We start from the raw sequence: 15,185 nt of genomic DNA, 5'->3' as shown, positions 1-15,185 counted from the left end.
TGTACTAACATTCACAATTTACAGAGCATGACCTCAACTTCTGCAATTAAACATAAGAATACCAGTCACGTCTTAGATTTATCTGGGATGAGGTAAATAACATATAAATTCACATTGGTCTACTGCTACTGCTTCCACTAGACAGCGACCACACAAGCTACCCACACACTACACCAAAACACCGACACAAATATCTTAAAAAATCTAATATATTAACACACACAATTGATTCTATAGTTTGAAAAAGGGAACTAATCGAAAATCTCGTTTTGTGAGTAAATAAAAAAAAACTTTCGCCTGTTCTTGATTCTAATTTTGCCTTAACCGAACAGTTACATGAGATTCTTTACATTAGACTCCTATATCAGAACCTTAGGACGATGAATTGTTCTGAAGGAGGCGTCACAATATTAAAAACCGGGAATTTGTTCCCTTCTTCAACCTGATCGTGAATTAAGCACAAAAACTTCATATTACAAAATCAGAATCAGTTACATTTTCACAAATCATTTAAAAAATACGACATATGCAAGAAACATCTATACTTCTCACAGAGTTTGAAAGCCTTATCTATGAAATTTATTCTGAAGATCATCAATGCGCTTCATTTTCTCCGCCCTCGCAGTAGCTGTTGTTGGTCACATCAACACCGCCTCTCAAAGTGGCTAGTTCGCCTATGGAATGTATGTAACTATCTTGGGTACATGTTGTACCTTCATATCTTGTATCGGGATTTTTTCACTGCTCACGGTTTCTGATGGAATGTGGGGCATCCTGCATTGTTCTATTGCGGCGAAGAAAATATTTTTCACCAAAATATCAGACAACGCAGATACAGTTAATTAACCCCTGCGGAAGGAATATTGTAACTGCCTGAACTTGTAAATCGAAAATGGGGACTTCTACAGGAACTTTGTTGATTATTTGTGGAATTAAGGCCACTGATTGTTGAAATCCAGTGTAATATCATCAGAAATTTGAGTAATATTGCATCTTATTTTCCTTGTGAATTGAATTAAATCAGTGTATTTTACTGGTATTTAAATTCTGTGTAGCCGTTTGATTTTCCTTTCCGCAGTCCCAAAATTGCTATTACCTTGAAGAAAGGAGTGCCCTCGCTTTGGGAGGTACTAACGTATCACATATTTTTGTGAATCGACCAGTAGCTACGAATGCAGGGAGAAAGCGCACTGAAGTGGTGTTACAGTTTTGACCTTATCAGATGCCACTGAGAACATGAAGTTCATCTCAGGGTTCAAACTGTTTATTTGAAAGAACAGCATGCTACAAACTTTGTCAGGAAAAGTGGCCTACAACAAAAACCATGGCATCACATTAAAAACTCCAAACAAACACGATTTTGAAATATTTAGCTTAATTACTACATCAATAACTTGTTCTTCATTTGCTTCTATGACGGATATGTAAATACAGACGTTCCAAATTAAACACAAAACAACGCCGTGATGCGCTGAAACCGCGATGTATTAAAAATTGAACATCAGGTAAGACCACCAGCGCAGAGGGTGAACGAATTCGAAACTGCAGTGCGTTCCGTTCTTCAAACTGCCGAGAATTTTCCAAGCCTGACTAAGCCAGTAGATAAGTAAGTTTTGTTTCTCCATTTTCATAGCTCATCTATAGCTCACAAAGTGCATCTGTATGCTAACACTCTTTTGGTAAAACAAAACAAACAAAATTCTATTTTCCGGCACTTTCCTTCTTCAAACTATCTGTTCAATTGAACATTCACATAGAACAAATACGAAGTTGAATTCTTTGTATAATTGTGCCAACAACTGATTTAAGCTCACTGTGTAGTTTAAACAGTAGCATTCTCAATCAAATAAAATTATTTAAGTTCACAGCCTGGCTAACATTCTGCGTGGGGTGTGTTTGTTCTAAGTCGTGTCTTCCTACCACTTTCGCGCAACGACGCTCTGAGCGTGTTTTTTAGGGAATTGAATAGTTTGAACTTGGGACCTGTTGCTGATAAGGAGACGCCAGACCACACATGACATGTAGAGTTCAGAAGAGTTGAGTGAGACTAGCGATGATATAACAAAATACTTAATGATTTCAGCATCAGCTCCACTGCAATCCCTGTTAAAGAATCTTAATACTAATTAAATTTAGTGGAAGGGTTTCAAGGCTTCCCTATTTTTAGTTAGCTGGTAAAATAACGCCAAAAAAGCAGTTAGGTTTACCACTGGAAATTTTATTCTACTCACAAAACATAGTCTATAAATTGCACTATTGATAAAACGAAATGTTGTAATAGAGGATGATGAAAACCAATTGCGTTCAACAAAAAGGTGACCGAATATTCCCTGAATGGGTTTCCAAGTTCTACAATGGATCGAAGGATGACCTATGCCATATCACATTTATAATCTAGGTTTAAATTAAGTTTTACAGAAGAGAAAACTATCAAAAGGTTCTACAGTGACCATCAATAATCTTTAATTACTTATCTAACTTGTCATAAATTACAGTGGCTGATGTGGTTTCTCCATAATTATATAACAGAAAAATCATCGCGTTTCAGATTTTTACTTCATGTAGCAAATGTGAACATCATGTGATTTAATTGACGGTCGACACTAGTATTACGTAAATAGGGGGTGTAACTGATGAGACTTCTGCAGTTCTGAGTGGAGCTTTATTCGCTGTTATGCGGCATCGTATGCGTTCATTACCTTGTCGGTGGTTAGGCAGCGTCAGGGGGCGGCGGGCTGCACGGCTCCAAGCAGCTCGCCGTCTCGGAAGCAACTCTCTCCTAACTTTCCTTACTACAATTTAACGAAGTTGGTTTAAAAAAACTATGTGGCAATGTTTTCAACTGACCAGTCAGGGTCTTAATGTTAATCTTAAGCTCCTCTTACAAAAATTCTGTCTATCCAATGAGAAACGTTATACTTTTTGGGGTGGGGCAATGTTTTTAACGTTTGCAACGTAACAGAGACGCGACAAAGTCTCATGCTAAAACTTGCAGCTGGTGTGGCCCTTTTAGTGTTATCGTAAGATCTATACTGTTCTTCTGGAGGGCTCTATCTTTTAACATGGGCTGGGGGGTAGTCCTGGCGGTTAGCTGGCAACGTGGGTGTCTGTCCCTTATTGTAGGGCCTTCTAGCTTAACACGGTTCTGCTCACAGCTTCTGTTCTCGTTTCTCCCCTCGGATCTGCGTCTGTTTCACGGTGGGAAAGTATGACATGCATTTAGGCATTCTCGTGTTAGTCTGTGGTATTGCATTTTCTCACTCGTTAATCGTATTACTTTGGTTAATTTAATGACACGATTAATTCGGAGCTATGTGACATACTGCAGGATTTGCTTATTATGTCAGGGTCTTCATGGAAGGTGTTGGATTTGCCTGACACCTTACACCTGTAGTTCAAGAAGCTGAACTTCTCTCACTCACTGTGTACATCTGCACGCTGCATGTTACATCAGCTACCACGTAAAATGTTGTTGCTGGCAGATACACCCAAGGCACCACTCGCACAAAACACAGTTCACTGTGTCAATCTTAAAACCATCAGGGTGCAACTATCACCATGAAATGCACTCAAGTAGTACTTCAGCTTCTCGACGATCTTGCACTTGGCTCTGCCATGAACTCGCTCGTTTGTCTCCTTGCAACTTCTGACTGGGTCCAGCAGTGCCTACTTTTGAGGCACTACTTCAGGAGCAGTGGCTGGCTGTGTGGGACAGAACTAGGTGTACCACAAATTGCAAAATTCACACTGCAAAGCACACTGTCACAGATACTAATAAATATCTATACTACTCACGTTGGAAAGAGAATTTTTGCTGAGATGACAGGATCGGAAACATAGTCTTACACTGGCATATACACTGTATGATCAAAAGTATCCGTACAAGCCCAAAAACGTACGTTTTTCAAGTTAGGTCCATTTTGCTGCCACCTACTGCCAGGTACACCATATCAGCGACCTCAGTAGCCATTAGACATGATGGGAGAGCAGAATGGGGCGCTCCTCACAACTCACGGAATTCGAGCGTGGTCAGGTAGTTGGGTGTCACTTGTGTAGTACGTCTGTAAGCGAGATTTCTACACTCCTAAAAATCCCTACGTCCACTGTTTCAGACGTGATACGGAAGTGGAAACGTCAAGGGACACGTACAGCACAATAGCGTACAGGCCGACCTCGTCTGTTGACTGACAGAGACCGCCGACAACTGAAGAGGGTCATAATGTGTAATAGGCAGACATCTATCCAGACCGACACAGAAATTCCAAACTGCATCAGGATCCACTGCACGTACTATGACAGTTAGGCGGGAGGTAAGAAAACCTGAATTTCATGGTCGAGCGGCTGCTCATAAGCCACACGTCACGCTGGTAAGAGCCAAACGACACCTGGTGTGGTGTAAGGAGCGTAAACACTGGACTACTGAACAGTGGAAAAAGGTTGTGAGGAGTGACGAATCACGGTACACAATGTGGCGATCCGATGGAAGGATGCGGGTATGGCGAATGGCCAGTGAACGAACGTCTTCTGCCAGCGTGCCAACAGTAAAATTCTGAGGCGGTCGTGTTATAGTGTGGTCGTGTTTCTCATGGACGGGGATTGCAGCCCTTGTTGCTTTGCGTGACAGTATCACAGCACAGGCCTACACTGAAGTTTTAAGCACCTTCTCGCTTCCCACAGTGGCAGAGCAATTCGGGGATGGCGATTGCATCTTTCAAAACTATCGAGCACCTGCTCATAATGCACAGCCTGTGGCGGAGTTGTTACACAATAACAACCCTTTAATATACTGGCCTACACAGAGGGCTGACTTGAATCCCACAGAACACCTTTCGGATGTTTTGGAACGCCGACTTGATGCCACGCCTCACCGACCGACATCGATACCTCAGTGCTGCACTCCGTGAAGAATGGGCTGCCATTCGCCAAGGTACCTTCCAGCCCCTGGCTGAACGTATGCCTGCGATTGTGGAAGCTGTCATCAAGGCTAAGGGTGGGTCAACACCCTACTAAATTCCAGAATTACCGATGGAGGGCGCCACGAACTTGTAAGTCATATTCAGCCAGGTGTCCGGATACTTTTGATCACCTAGTGTATGCAATGTGTCTGTCCTAACAGATGTCAGGCACATTTTCTCTGGTGTTTCGTCAGACAATTGCACTGTCGTTTCTGCAGTGCGTAGCTGGAGTCAGTACTGCTCATGACATCTTTCATGTGATGCCCAGTCTCGACGGAAAGTATCGGTTTGTTTCCCCTTCAGAAAAAATTATTTATTAGCGTAATTTTACGAGCTCATTCGATAAGGCGGTCTCAGATTTGCCTGGTTCAATATTTGTTTTATGTATATGTATTTAAAAGGGTCAGTAAAACTCGAACAATAACCATTACTTGGGCAGTGATACGATTGGCCTGGCGGGTGCAGACCGCTCCTGCTCAGTCGGTGCTGTAGTACCGGTTAATGTTTGTGTTTTACTAACCTGCTTAATACATATCGATAAAAATATAGCGCTAGACCAGTGGTTCCCAACCTTTTCTAGACCACTACCCCTGACTGCAGTCAGACAATAGGTAGCACCCCCGCCCTCAACCCCTCCCACCCCCTGCCCTGCCGTTTGTTACAGCAGCCCTCGAACACATTACCATGACGAAAGATGAATAGATGAAAGATACTTGGTTTGTGTGTGTGTGTGTGTGTGTGTGTGTGTGTGTGTGTGTGTGTGTGCGCGTGTGTGTGTGAGTGGGGTGGGGGGTGGGGGCGGGTCCAGGGAGGGAATGGAAAGTGTTAGAATGAATGACGAAGGAGTTCGTGGTGCATGGCAAGTGTTACCCACAACTCCTTCTCAGATAAGGAAGCTAACTATCTGCAGTGAGGGCAGACACTTGTTACAAAGCACAATTCCCTGGTATTATTACTGTCCATTGTACAATTGCTTTACGCGCACACTGCAGATCCATTTACGATTAGCCAAGTTAAAATGTGTGCACTGTTGTTACTGTTCGATTGATTGCGGCCCTCCTACTTCTGAATGGTCGGAAATTGGAAGACTTCAGACTGTTAATGATTTGCGTCGGATTTCAGACACTAACAGTAATGCGCTAGCAATTAAAATTCCTACACTACGAAGATGACGTGCTACAGACGCGAAATTTAACCGACGGGAAGAAGATGCTGTGATATGGAAATTATTAGCTTTTCAGAGATTTTACACAAGGTAAGCGCCGGTGGCGACACGTACAACGTGCTGACATGACTTGATCGGCGTTGCCTAGTGAAACGTTGTTGTGATGCCTCGTGTAAGGAGGGGAAATGCGTACCATAACGTTTCCGAATTTGATAAAGGTCGGATTGTAGCCTATCGCGAGTGCGGGTTATCGTATCGCGACATTGCTGTTCGCATTGGTCGAGATCCAGTGACTGTTAGAAGAATATGAAATCGGTAGGTTCAGGAGGATAATACGGAATGCCGTGCTGGATCCCAACGGCCTCGTGTCACTAGCAGTCGAGATGGCAGGCATCCTATCTGCATTGCTGTAACGGATCGTGCAGCCACGTCTCTATCTCTGAGTCAACAGTTGGGGACGTCTGCAAAACAACAACCATCAGCACGAACAGTTCAACGACGTTTGCAGCAGAATGGACTATCAGGTCGGAGACCATGGATGCGGTTACCCTTGACGCTGCATCACAGACAGGAGCGCCTGCGATGGTGTACTCAACGACGAACTTGGGTGCACAAATAGCAAAACGTAATTTTTTCGGATGAATCGAGGTTCTGTTTACAGGAGCATGATGGTCGCATCCGTGTTTGGCGACATCGCGATGAACACACTTAGGAAGCGTGTATTCGTCATCGCCATACTGGCGTATCACCTGGCGTAATGGTAGGGGGTGCCATTGGTTACTCGTCGGGGTCACCTCTTGTTCGCATTGACGGCACTTTGAACAGTGGACGTTACATTTCAGATGTTTGGCTCTGCATTCATTCGATCCCTACGAAACGCTACATTTCAGCAGGATAATGCACGACCGCTTGTAGCAGGTCCTGTACGGGCCTTGTTGGGTACAGAAAATGTTAGACTTCTGCCCTGGCCAGCACATTCTCCAGATCTCTCGCCAATTGAAAACGTCTGGTCAATGATGGCCGAGCAACTGGCTCGTCACAATACGCCAGTCAGTACTCTTGATGAACTGTGTTGCCGTGCTGAAACTGCATGGGCAGCTGTACTTGTACACACCATCCAAGCTCTGTTTGACTCAATGCCCAGGCGTATCAAGGCCTTTATTACAGCCAGAGCTGGTTGTTCTGGGTACTGTTTTCTCAGGATCTATTCACCCAAATTGCATGAAAATGTCATCACTTGTCCGTTCTAGTTTAATACATTTGTCCAATGAATATCCGTTTATCATCTGCATTTCTTCTTGTTGTAGCAACTTTAATGGCCAGTAGTGTAGTTGTAATACCAATAATAATAATAATAACAGCACTATAGCAGCGATTGTGGAATTAGTGCTGTTACATAGCGTCAATTTTTTTCTTTTATCTCTTTGGAAGATAGTAATGGTGCAGTTTCTGAACTACTGCATGTTCTGTCAATAGCTTGGAGAAGACGTTTACTTGAGATAATTAGCATTTGTTACGTGTATGTCTCGCTTTTATCATGAGCGATGTACGGGACAGAGCGCAACGTATGTGTGTATTGGACTATGTGAGGAACCTGTACCCTCTACCGTACTAATGCTGATAATTGAGAAACAATAATTATTGATAATTTATATAATCAGTATTACATTGTTTCAAAATTGTAATAATAGTAATAATATTTTGCAAATGTTCACGCGAGGTAGCCGCGCATTCTGAGGCACTTGTGACGGTCTGCGCTGCTGGCCCCGTCGGAGTTTGGAGTCCTGCCTACGGATGTGTGCGTGTAAGTTAGACTAAGTAGTGCGTAAGCCTAGGGCCGATGACCTCAGCAGTTTGGTTCCATAAGACCTTACCACAAACTTCAAAAACTTTTGAAAATGATTTAGTTTCATGACAAACAGAATCGAATCGCTTTAGAAAATTTCATTTACCCCTCAAGGATAATTACCCTCATACTAACCTGGATCAGCTCTACAGAATGGGTACTTGAAATTACGCTGTAAGTATCATTTTATTTGTAATGGGAAACAAAAACCGACACTTTTTGTCGATACTGGCGTGAAAGGCGTGATGAGCGCTATTTGTTTTGAGTTGACCCCTACTAAACAATGAAAGGGTGATATTGGTGATATCTGCTTTCCTGGCCGTGTACGAGACGAGAGCCGCTACTTCTCAACCAAGTAGCAGCTCAATTTGCCTCAGAAGTGCGTGCACTCCGCATGCCAACAGCACTAGGCAGTGCTTATCTTCAGTGATTTGACGGGAAACGGTATCACCATTGCGGCAAGGCCTTTGGCCCTGCACTGGTTTTCAGTCACTTGAAATATGTCTCCTATTGGTCAAAGAACAGTATGAATTGTCAACGATATGCGCTATGTGTGTATGTGTGTGTGCGTGTGTGTGTGTGTGTGTGTGTGTGTGTGTGTGTGTGTGTGTGTGTGTGTGTGTGTGTGTAGAAATTAGAGGAATGCCTTCAGTTGAAAACAAATCAGTAAATCTAACAGACCTATTTGTGTTCCAATTTGATTCTCTCCTCCACGTCCTGTTTCCACTCCTCTTGTTGTTTGATTCCAACCTTTTGCCCCGGATCACAGGCTCCGCTTCACCACATGAACCAAAATGGTAATGGTATTCACTGGATCTCACTGACGTATCGTTAAAAACCCAACATATTTCTGTATGTGTAATTTCCTATTTTTGAAAATACATTAGAAATTAAACATTTTAAAATGTGTTTCCACGTTTCATTTCTGGTTCAGGAGAGAGTTAGTGGTGACTTGAAAGGCAATGAATTTGAATACCGGTAATTGTTTTGAAGGCAATCTTTACTCCCCGTCTTTCAGTAAGGATTACAACATTTTCACATTTGACACATTGTCACTCGCTTACAGTCTTCACTGTACTGGCAGATAGGACAGCTTGGCTGTGGAAGGGTAGCCCACAACATAGACAACACTATTCACAATTACAACCACCCAAGCTTTAATGATTTCCAGCAATAAAGGCTCTTAACAAATCTCCATTAAGCAAGGACATAAACTTGATTACAAACATATATTAACCTTCAACCAGTGAATAACCCCAATAAAGAATTAGCAATCAATAAAACGTAGGTAAAGGACTGCTTTACAAGAATGCTTAAATTAAGTAAAATTATGAAAGCTAAGTCACATATTTTATATTAAGCTTAAAGAGGTGAATAACCCCAATAAAGAAATCTCATTTAAATGAAACATAGATAGGAAAATGCCTTACCAAAATGCTTGAATTGTGTAAAATCATGAAGATATGAGTTACAACATTTCTCACAAACTACGTAGGAATTTACAGCAAATAAACAAGTTTGATCTGTTTAACCAGAAGCTAACTGCCAAGTTTGTTTGTTTGGTTCAAATTGCTCTGAGCACTCTGGGACTCAACTGCTGTGGTCATTAGTCCCCTAGAACTTAGAACTACTTAAACCTAACTAACCTAAGGACATCACACACATCCATGCCCGAGGCAGGATTCGAACCTGCGACCGTAGCAGTCACACGGTTCCGGACTGCGCGCCTAGAACCGCGAGACCACCGCGGCCGGCTAACTGCCAAGTCCAAGCGACCGAAGCCACTCAGAGCGGACGACCGCCCCGACGCTGGTCATCAACCGACATCGTGCTAAAACAGACTAACGTTTCGGTAAGCGACCGACAGCAGCACAGGAGTAACAGTGACAAAGTCGGCGTACGCCTTACGAAACACGGCGCACCCTGAAGCGGGAGCACGCACAGCTCACTAGCGGCCACACAACCACGAGCAAACAAATCTCACGCCGCCCGAACTAACGCGGGAAATGATAGCGAGCGACGAGACGCCACGCGCAAAGCAGCAACTGTGCCTACCCCTCGACCACACAATGTGCCCTGTCTCCTTGTCTATGGTAATACAATTTATAAAAAAAAATGGCTCTGAGCACTATGGGACTCAACTGCTGTTGTTATTAGACCCCTAGAACTTAGAACTACTTAAAACTAACTAACCTAAGGACATCACACACATTCATACCCGAGGCAGAATTCGAACCTGCGTCCGTAGCAGTCGCACGTTTCCGGACTGCGCGCTTAGAACCGTGAGACCACCGCGGCCGGCAATAAAATTTATAGCACATAAGAAACGATATAAAAAGGCATTATTTCAACGCAAGGTCAGTTCACGGTTAGGTCCAGTAAAGATTTACCAATGGATTTACCTTCAAACCAACTTCCGGACCACAGGCGGAAATTAGTAAACTTGGCATAAGTTTTCACCAGACCGATAAACAAGAAATCAAATTAAACAGTTGCCAAATTACAGTCAGGATTCGCAAGCCCTTCAAGACCTTGCTGTCTTACTCACAGTTATCATTAACGGCGAAACATACACAAATAAATGACAAGAAATTCACCATTGAAAGCAAAAAAACAACACACCACAAAGGTTAAATTAATGAACTTGCAGACGAACCAGTCACTGAAAGCTCAGTTCCACAAGATTAGGACTAAGCGCACTCGGCAGCAATACATTTGTGTGCGTGATAACTAGGTTCCCCAAACAGGACTCCAAAACCCAAAACAACAGGTCACACGTTAGCTGTCTTGTTCTCGGATACTAGGCACCACCGGGCTAACGCAATCGCGACCAATAAAAATCTCTGAAATTACAGCTGCTTGCTGCAAAACAAATGATTCAGGGTACAATGAACGTAAAGCACAAGCCACTGTTCCAGACGGAGCGTAACCTTTTCAATGCACATACGGACAGAGCAACACACGTGGGCATAAAGAGAGCAGCAGATGCGTACGAAGCAAACTATACTGCGCCAAATACGACCCACGTCACGTCCACAAACCGGAGCACTCCTCCCGGAGCTGGTGTCTTCTAGCTGGACTGCCGCAAATCTCTGTCCCCCGGAAAGTGATGCTGACTGCCGCCTTGCTCAACGCTCCCTTCTCGGCCGTGCACAACAACTCTTCCCTTGTCGCCTCAGAGTGCGGCCGCAATGTCCGTTCTCCCCTGCTGTGTGCCCCGGACTCCCGTACTCGCACTCACTCCCTCGTTAGGACCCGCTCCGACAGGAGGCGCTCGCGATCGCACATAGGGCCAACCTCAACCAGAGGAGTAATCGATAGCGTCTTGCTCCCGAGAGCCGCGCCACGGCTCTTTTACATTATCATTCGCTTTCAGTTCTAGGAACTTGTTCATTAAGACCATATTTGTGCAAAGTAAATAACAACATATTAAAGTAGCAATTGAGTCATGGATGAAACAAGGTGGATTTACACCATTTCAATTATGTTTTAATCCTGTAGAAAAATATTTATTTTCCATAACAGACAACTTCTTCATTTCTCACTCATTGCCTCACAAAAGATGTGAATCACTGAAAAGGAAAGAGGAAACGATTTGAAAATTCACGAGTTGAGGGCTTTGTGAACTTACTGCAGTGACTAAAAAACCGAGTCAAATTTTCAAAAATCCTGGAAGTGTTAGCCCATTTATCAGTATATCGTTGCGCGCACTCAGTCCTGGATGCTTGCACTGGTTCGATTGCCGTTGTATCCGAGGCAAGCTGACCTACATGTGTTGTAACTCGTCCTCTATCTCCTGGCCACCCTCGGGCATGGATGTATGTGATGTCCTTAGGTTAGTTAGGTTTAAGTAGTTCTAAGTTCTAGGGAGCTGATGACCTCAGACGGTAAGTCCCATAGTGCTCAGAGCCATTTGAACCATTTATCTCGTGGATTCTGGCACGAGGACAGAGTTGACATCCGAGCTTGCCCAACGTGTGTTCTGTCAGTCAGAGATACGGGTATCTCGTTGGCCATGTGAGTATCTCATCAACATGCTTGGTACTTCACTTGGTCAGAAAATTAGGCAAATGTAACGTACTAGTAGTTTAATTCGTAACTGTCCTTTTCCACATAAAGTCTTTCACTGTTTAGTCCACATAGTAGGACTGAGTGGTGTCTTCCAGAAGAGATTCCTTACACTACAGTCCAGGGCTTCCCAACCTTTTCAGCTGGCGGACCCCTACTTCAGTCGAAAATCCATGGTGGACCCATAGTCAGTCAAGAGAACAGTAACGTTAAATTTCAGGGCGAAACCCATGGGAACTGAAAGCTTCTTAATGCAAGTGCCATGTTGCCAACGACCCCTCTCCCCTCGAAGTATCAATAGTCTTTGGTTTAGAGATGAATGTAAACAACTTTAAATTAACGATCCAATTTGAGTTCCCATAGTGTCCAGACACTCACTTTGTTAAAAACACTATAGCCTGATTAAAGTTACTTGGTAATTGAAATTTCACACGATGGAGCTGTCTTTCTCCAAGAGCAATGAAGTTTACGTCCAAACCGTTCGCTATTGTCAAGCTGCCGCTTATGGTCTCTTCACTTTCAACATTTGGCTACTAATGTGTAAGGAGGATGCATGTTTCGTAACAGTCGTGTGTGTGTGAGGGGGGGGGGGGGGGGGGGAGGGGGGAGGGTTCATGGAATATGAAGAAAAAATGTTCAAGTGTATGTAAAGTCTTCTTTGGTCGTCCTCCTTCTTCATTCATTTCAACTGGAAACTTCCCTTGTTGTGAAGGCGATGAAGAAACTGCACCCTTCTTCAGTGATCCTGACTTCAGCCACCGATCCATGTTAGAAGTAATAAACTGGTCAAAACTCGATTTATGAAATAGGTAGTGCACTGACGAAGCAAGTTTAAATTGTAATGATGCCTGGGACCGCATACGTGCCAGCGAGCGCTGTGATTGGTCGACAAAGCTCGCTCCGCGCATGCGTCAAAGGTTTCAGGGCATCTAGCGCCCTGAGCCGGGGCACAAACGACCCCCGTACTGTTGCGAAACAGTCGATTCGGAGAAGCCGCATTCTCCGGCACTAAACTGTGTATACATTTTCACTTAGGAACCGCCAAGGCTGCTTTGGAATCACACGAAAAAAATATAGTGATGAATTTGATTTTCACATTTTTATTCAATAATTTTACTCATTATTTTACACGATTTGTTGAAAGATTGCCTCGGACCCCACAGAAAGAGCCAGTGGACCAGTAAGGGGCCCGCGGACCATAGGTTGGGAAGTCCTGCTCTAGTCCTATCAGTAAAAAACAGCTGTAGAGTGAATCCACTGCACGTCACGAAACGCAGGGGAGCGAACGACCATCAGTAAACGATCAATCTCTCTGGTGTCCTGTAGCTGCTTCTCGTTTTTTTGTCAGGCAATATAACAATGTGCAAACCAAATTTCTAAAACTGTTTCTGGATTTTGTCCTGGATTACTAGTTGTATCCAGTGCTATAGTTTCCAAAGTTTGTTGAAGAATGCTATTATAATGAGATTCTACGTATGTTCACAGGGAAGGAGGAACATTCAGCAAGTGCCTGATGTACAACGGAAGCGCCCTGGACGGTGCTTCCGTGGTGCCCTGCCAGCACGGCTGGGAGTACGACGACACGTGGTACACTCAGACGGTGCCGTCAGAGATGAACTGGGTCTGCGACGACATGCACATCGTCAGTGACGTCATGTTCTATTCACAGAACATTGGAGCAGTCCTGGGACTGCTGTTCGGCTACATGGGTGACATGTAATTTAACAAAAATCATTCTATTCTTATTACCTTTGTATTTTCTGTTACCATTTGGTGTTAAAGGATATGAACAATCCCTGTCTGTCTGTACAAGAATGGGCAGTGGCATTGCAGTCGCCCGTACACCAGAGTGCTACATCTGACTGAGGGGAGCAGTGAGCCACTTGGAGAGCTGGCACACTCTGAGTTGAAAGCTCAGAAATAACCAGCAGAAGTGGCCGCCAGCTCTTCATGCAACCACGTGGCGGTAGGAATTATGCACAGTACGTCCATGAAATGCAGTTCACATTTAGGGAGGAACTTATACTTCAAGGAAATTGACTTCCAGTAAAGGAGAAGAATATTCAGCGAGGTCAGGCTGAAGCAGGTCTTATCTGAAAAATACCCCCAGATGCCTCGCAAATGTTTTATGAATGCGTGCATGGCGAGAACAGCGCCCCAGGGAGTTATTTCTTCCTAGCCAGTGCTGAAATTTAACTCTCTGACTATACTTTTTCTTCGAATTCTTGTGGAGCAGCCACAATTGTATTTCGTAAATTTCAGTAGCATCACAACAGCTGCTGAATCAAAAACATTTTTATTTTCTACATGACTGATTTCTGAATACTAAAATTCTGTCATGTGGAGAGAAAAAAAAGAAGAACGTTTAACCGATTTAGGTAATCTCCCTCCTCCTACCCCCTCTCCCCCTTCTCCCCCAGCGTTGTCATGGAACGAAAATTTCGGTCACACAGCATGGGAACTGTTCACGGGATCCTCGATCACCCATTTGCAATTCAGGTGCAGAACTTTACATCAATGACAACACTGGAATGGGAGACGACCTCCGTCAGTTAAGTGTTTTTTTGTTGTACACCATACGATGGAATTTTAGTGTTAAGTAGAAAACAACAAAAATATTGTTGATCCAGTAACTGTTGTGTGCATCGTTCAACTTACAAAAATTTTGTATAAAATACATAATTGAACCACCAGGAACTTTTATATTAAACCCAAATATCTTTCAGGTTCAGTCTTGGACCGTATTAATGGATACTACAAAAACCCAAATATCTTCCGGGTTCAGTCTTGGACCATATTAATGGATACTACAAAAAGATACAAATAATTGTACGTAGTATTCAGAAAATGTTAACTGTTCCTTACAAAGAAGTGCAAAATAACATGAATACTTACAGGGTTAAAATGGTTTAAGCCACCATATTGCATTAGTCATTACTAAAAAGCTGTAGTCCATGCTATCAATGTAAATTTAAGACACAGGACTTTTCAAGCAAACACACAAATAGTAAATGTACACAGAGCAGTACTGAAGAGAAGATCCGAACCATAAATTTTACTTTATTAAAAATGTTGATAAGTTTGTCAAAGATCTTTATGCGAAAATTTTTGTTGCATGGTATAAAAATATCTCGATGACATGTTAGTTGGT

General features: G+C 43.3%; 1 protein-coding gene across 1 annotated transcript in view; it reads left to right on the top strand.

The window, feature by feature from the left end:
• LOC126355299 (solute carrier family 22 member 7-like) overlaps positions 1–15,185 on the top strand; it is a 570,778-nt gene that overhangs the window by 477,014 nt on the left and 78,579 nt on the right. Inside the window, exon 3 of the mRNA XM_050005590.1 lies at positions 13,520–13,750. Coding sequence (XP_049861547.1) covers positions 13,520–13,750 — 231 coding nt within the window. The remainder of the gene's footprint in view (positions 1–13,519; positions 13,751–15,185) is intronic.

The sequence above is a fragment of the Schistocerca gregaria genome, chromosome 3 (assembly GCF_023897955.1).
Source record: "Schistocerca gregaria isolate iqSchGreg1 chromosome 3, iqSchGreg1.2, whole genome shotgun sequence".
Taxonomy (NCBI): domain Eukaryota; kingdom Metazoa; phylum Arthropoda; class Insecta; order Orthoptera; family Acrididae; genus Schistocerca; species Schistocerca gregaria.
The sequence above is the reverse complement of the archived record's forward strand: the minus strand, read 5'-3'. Positions and strand labels throughout refer to the sequence as shown.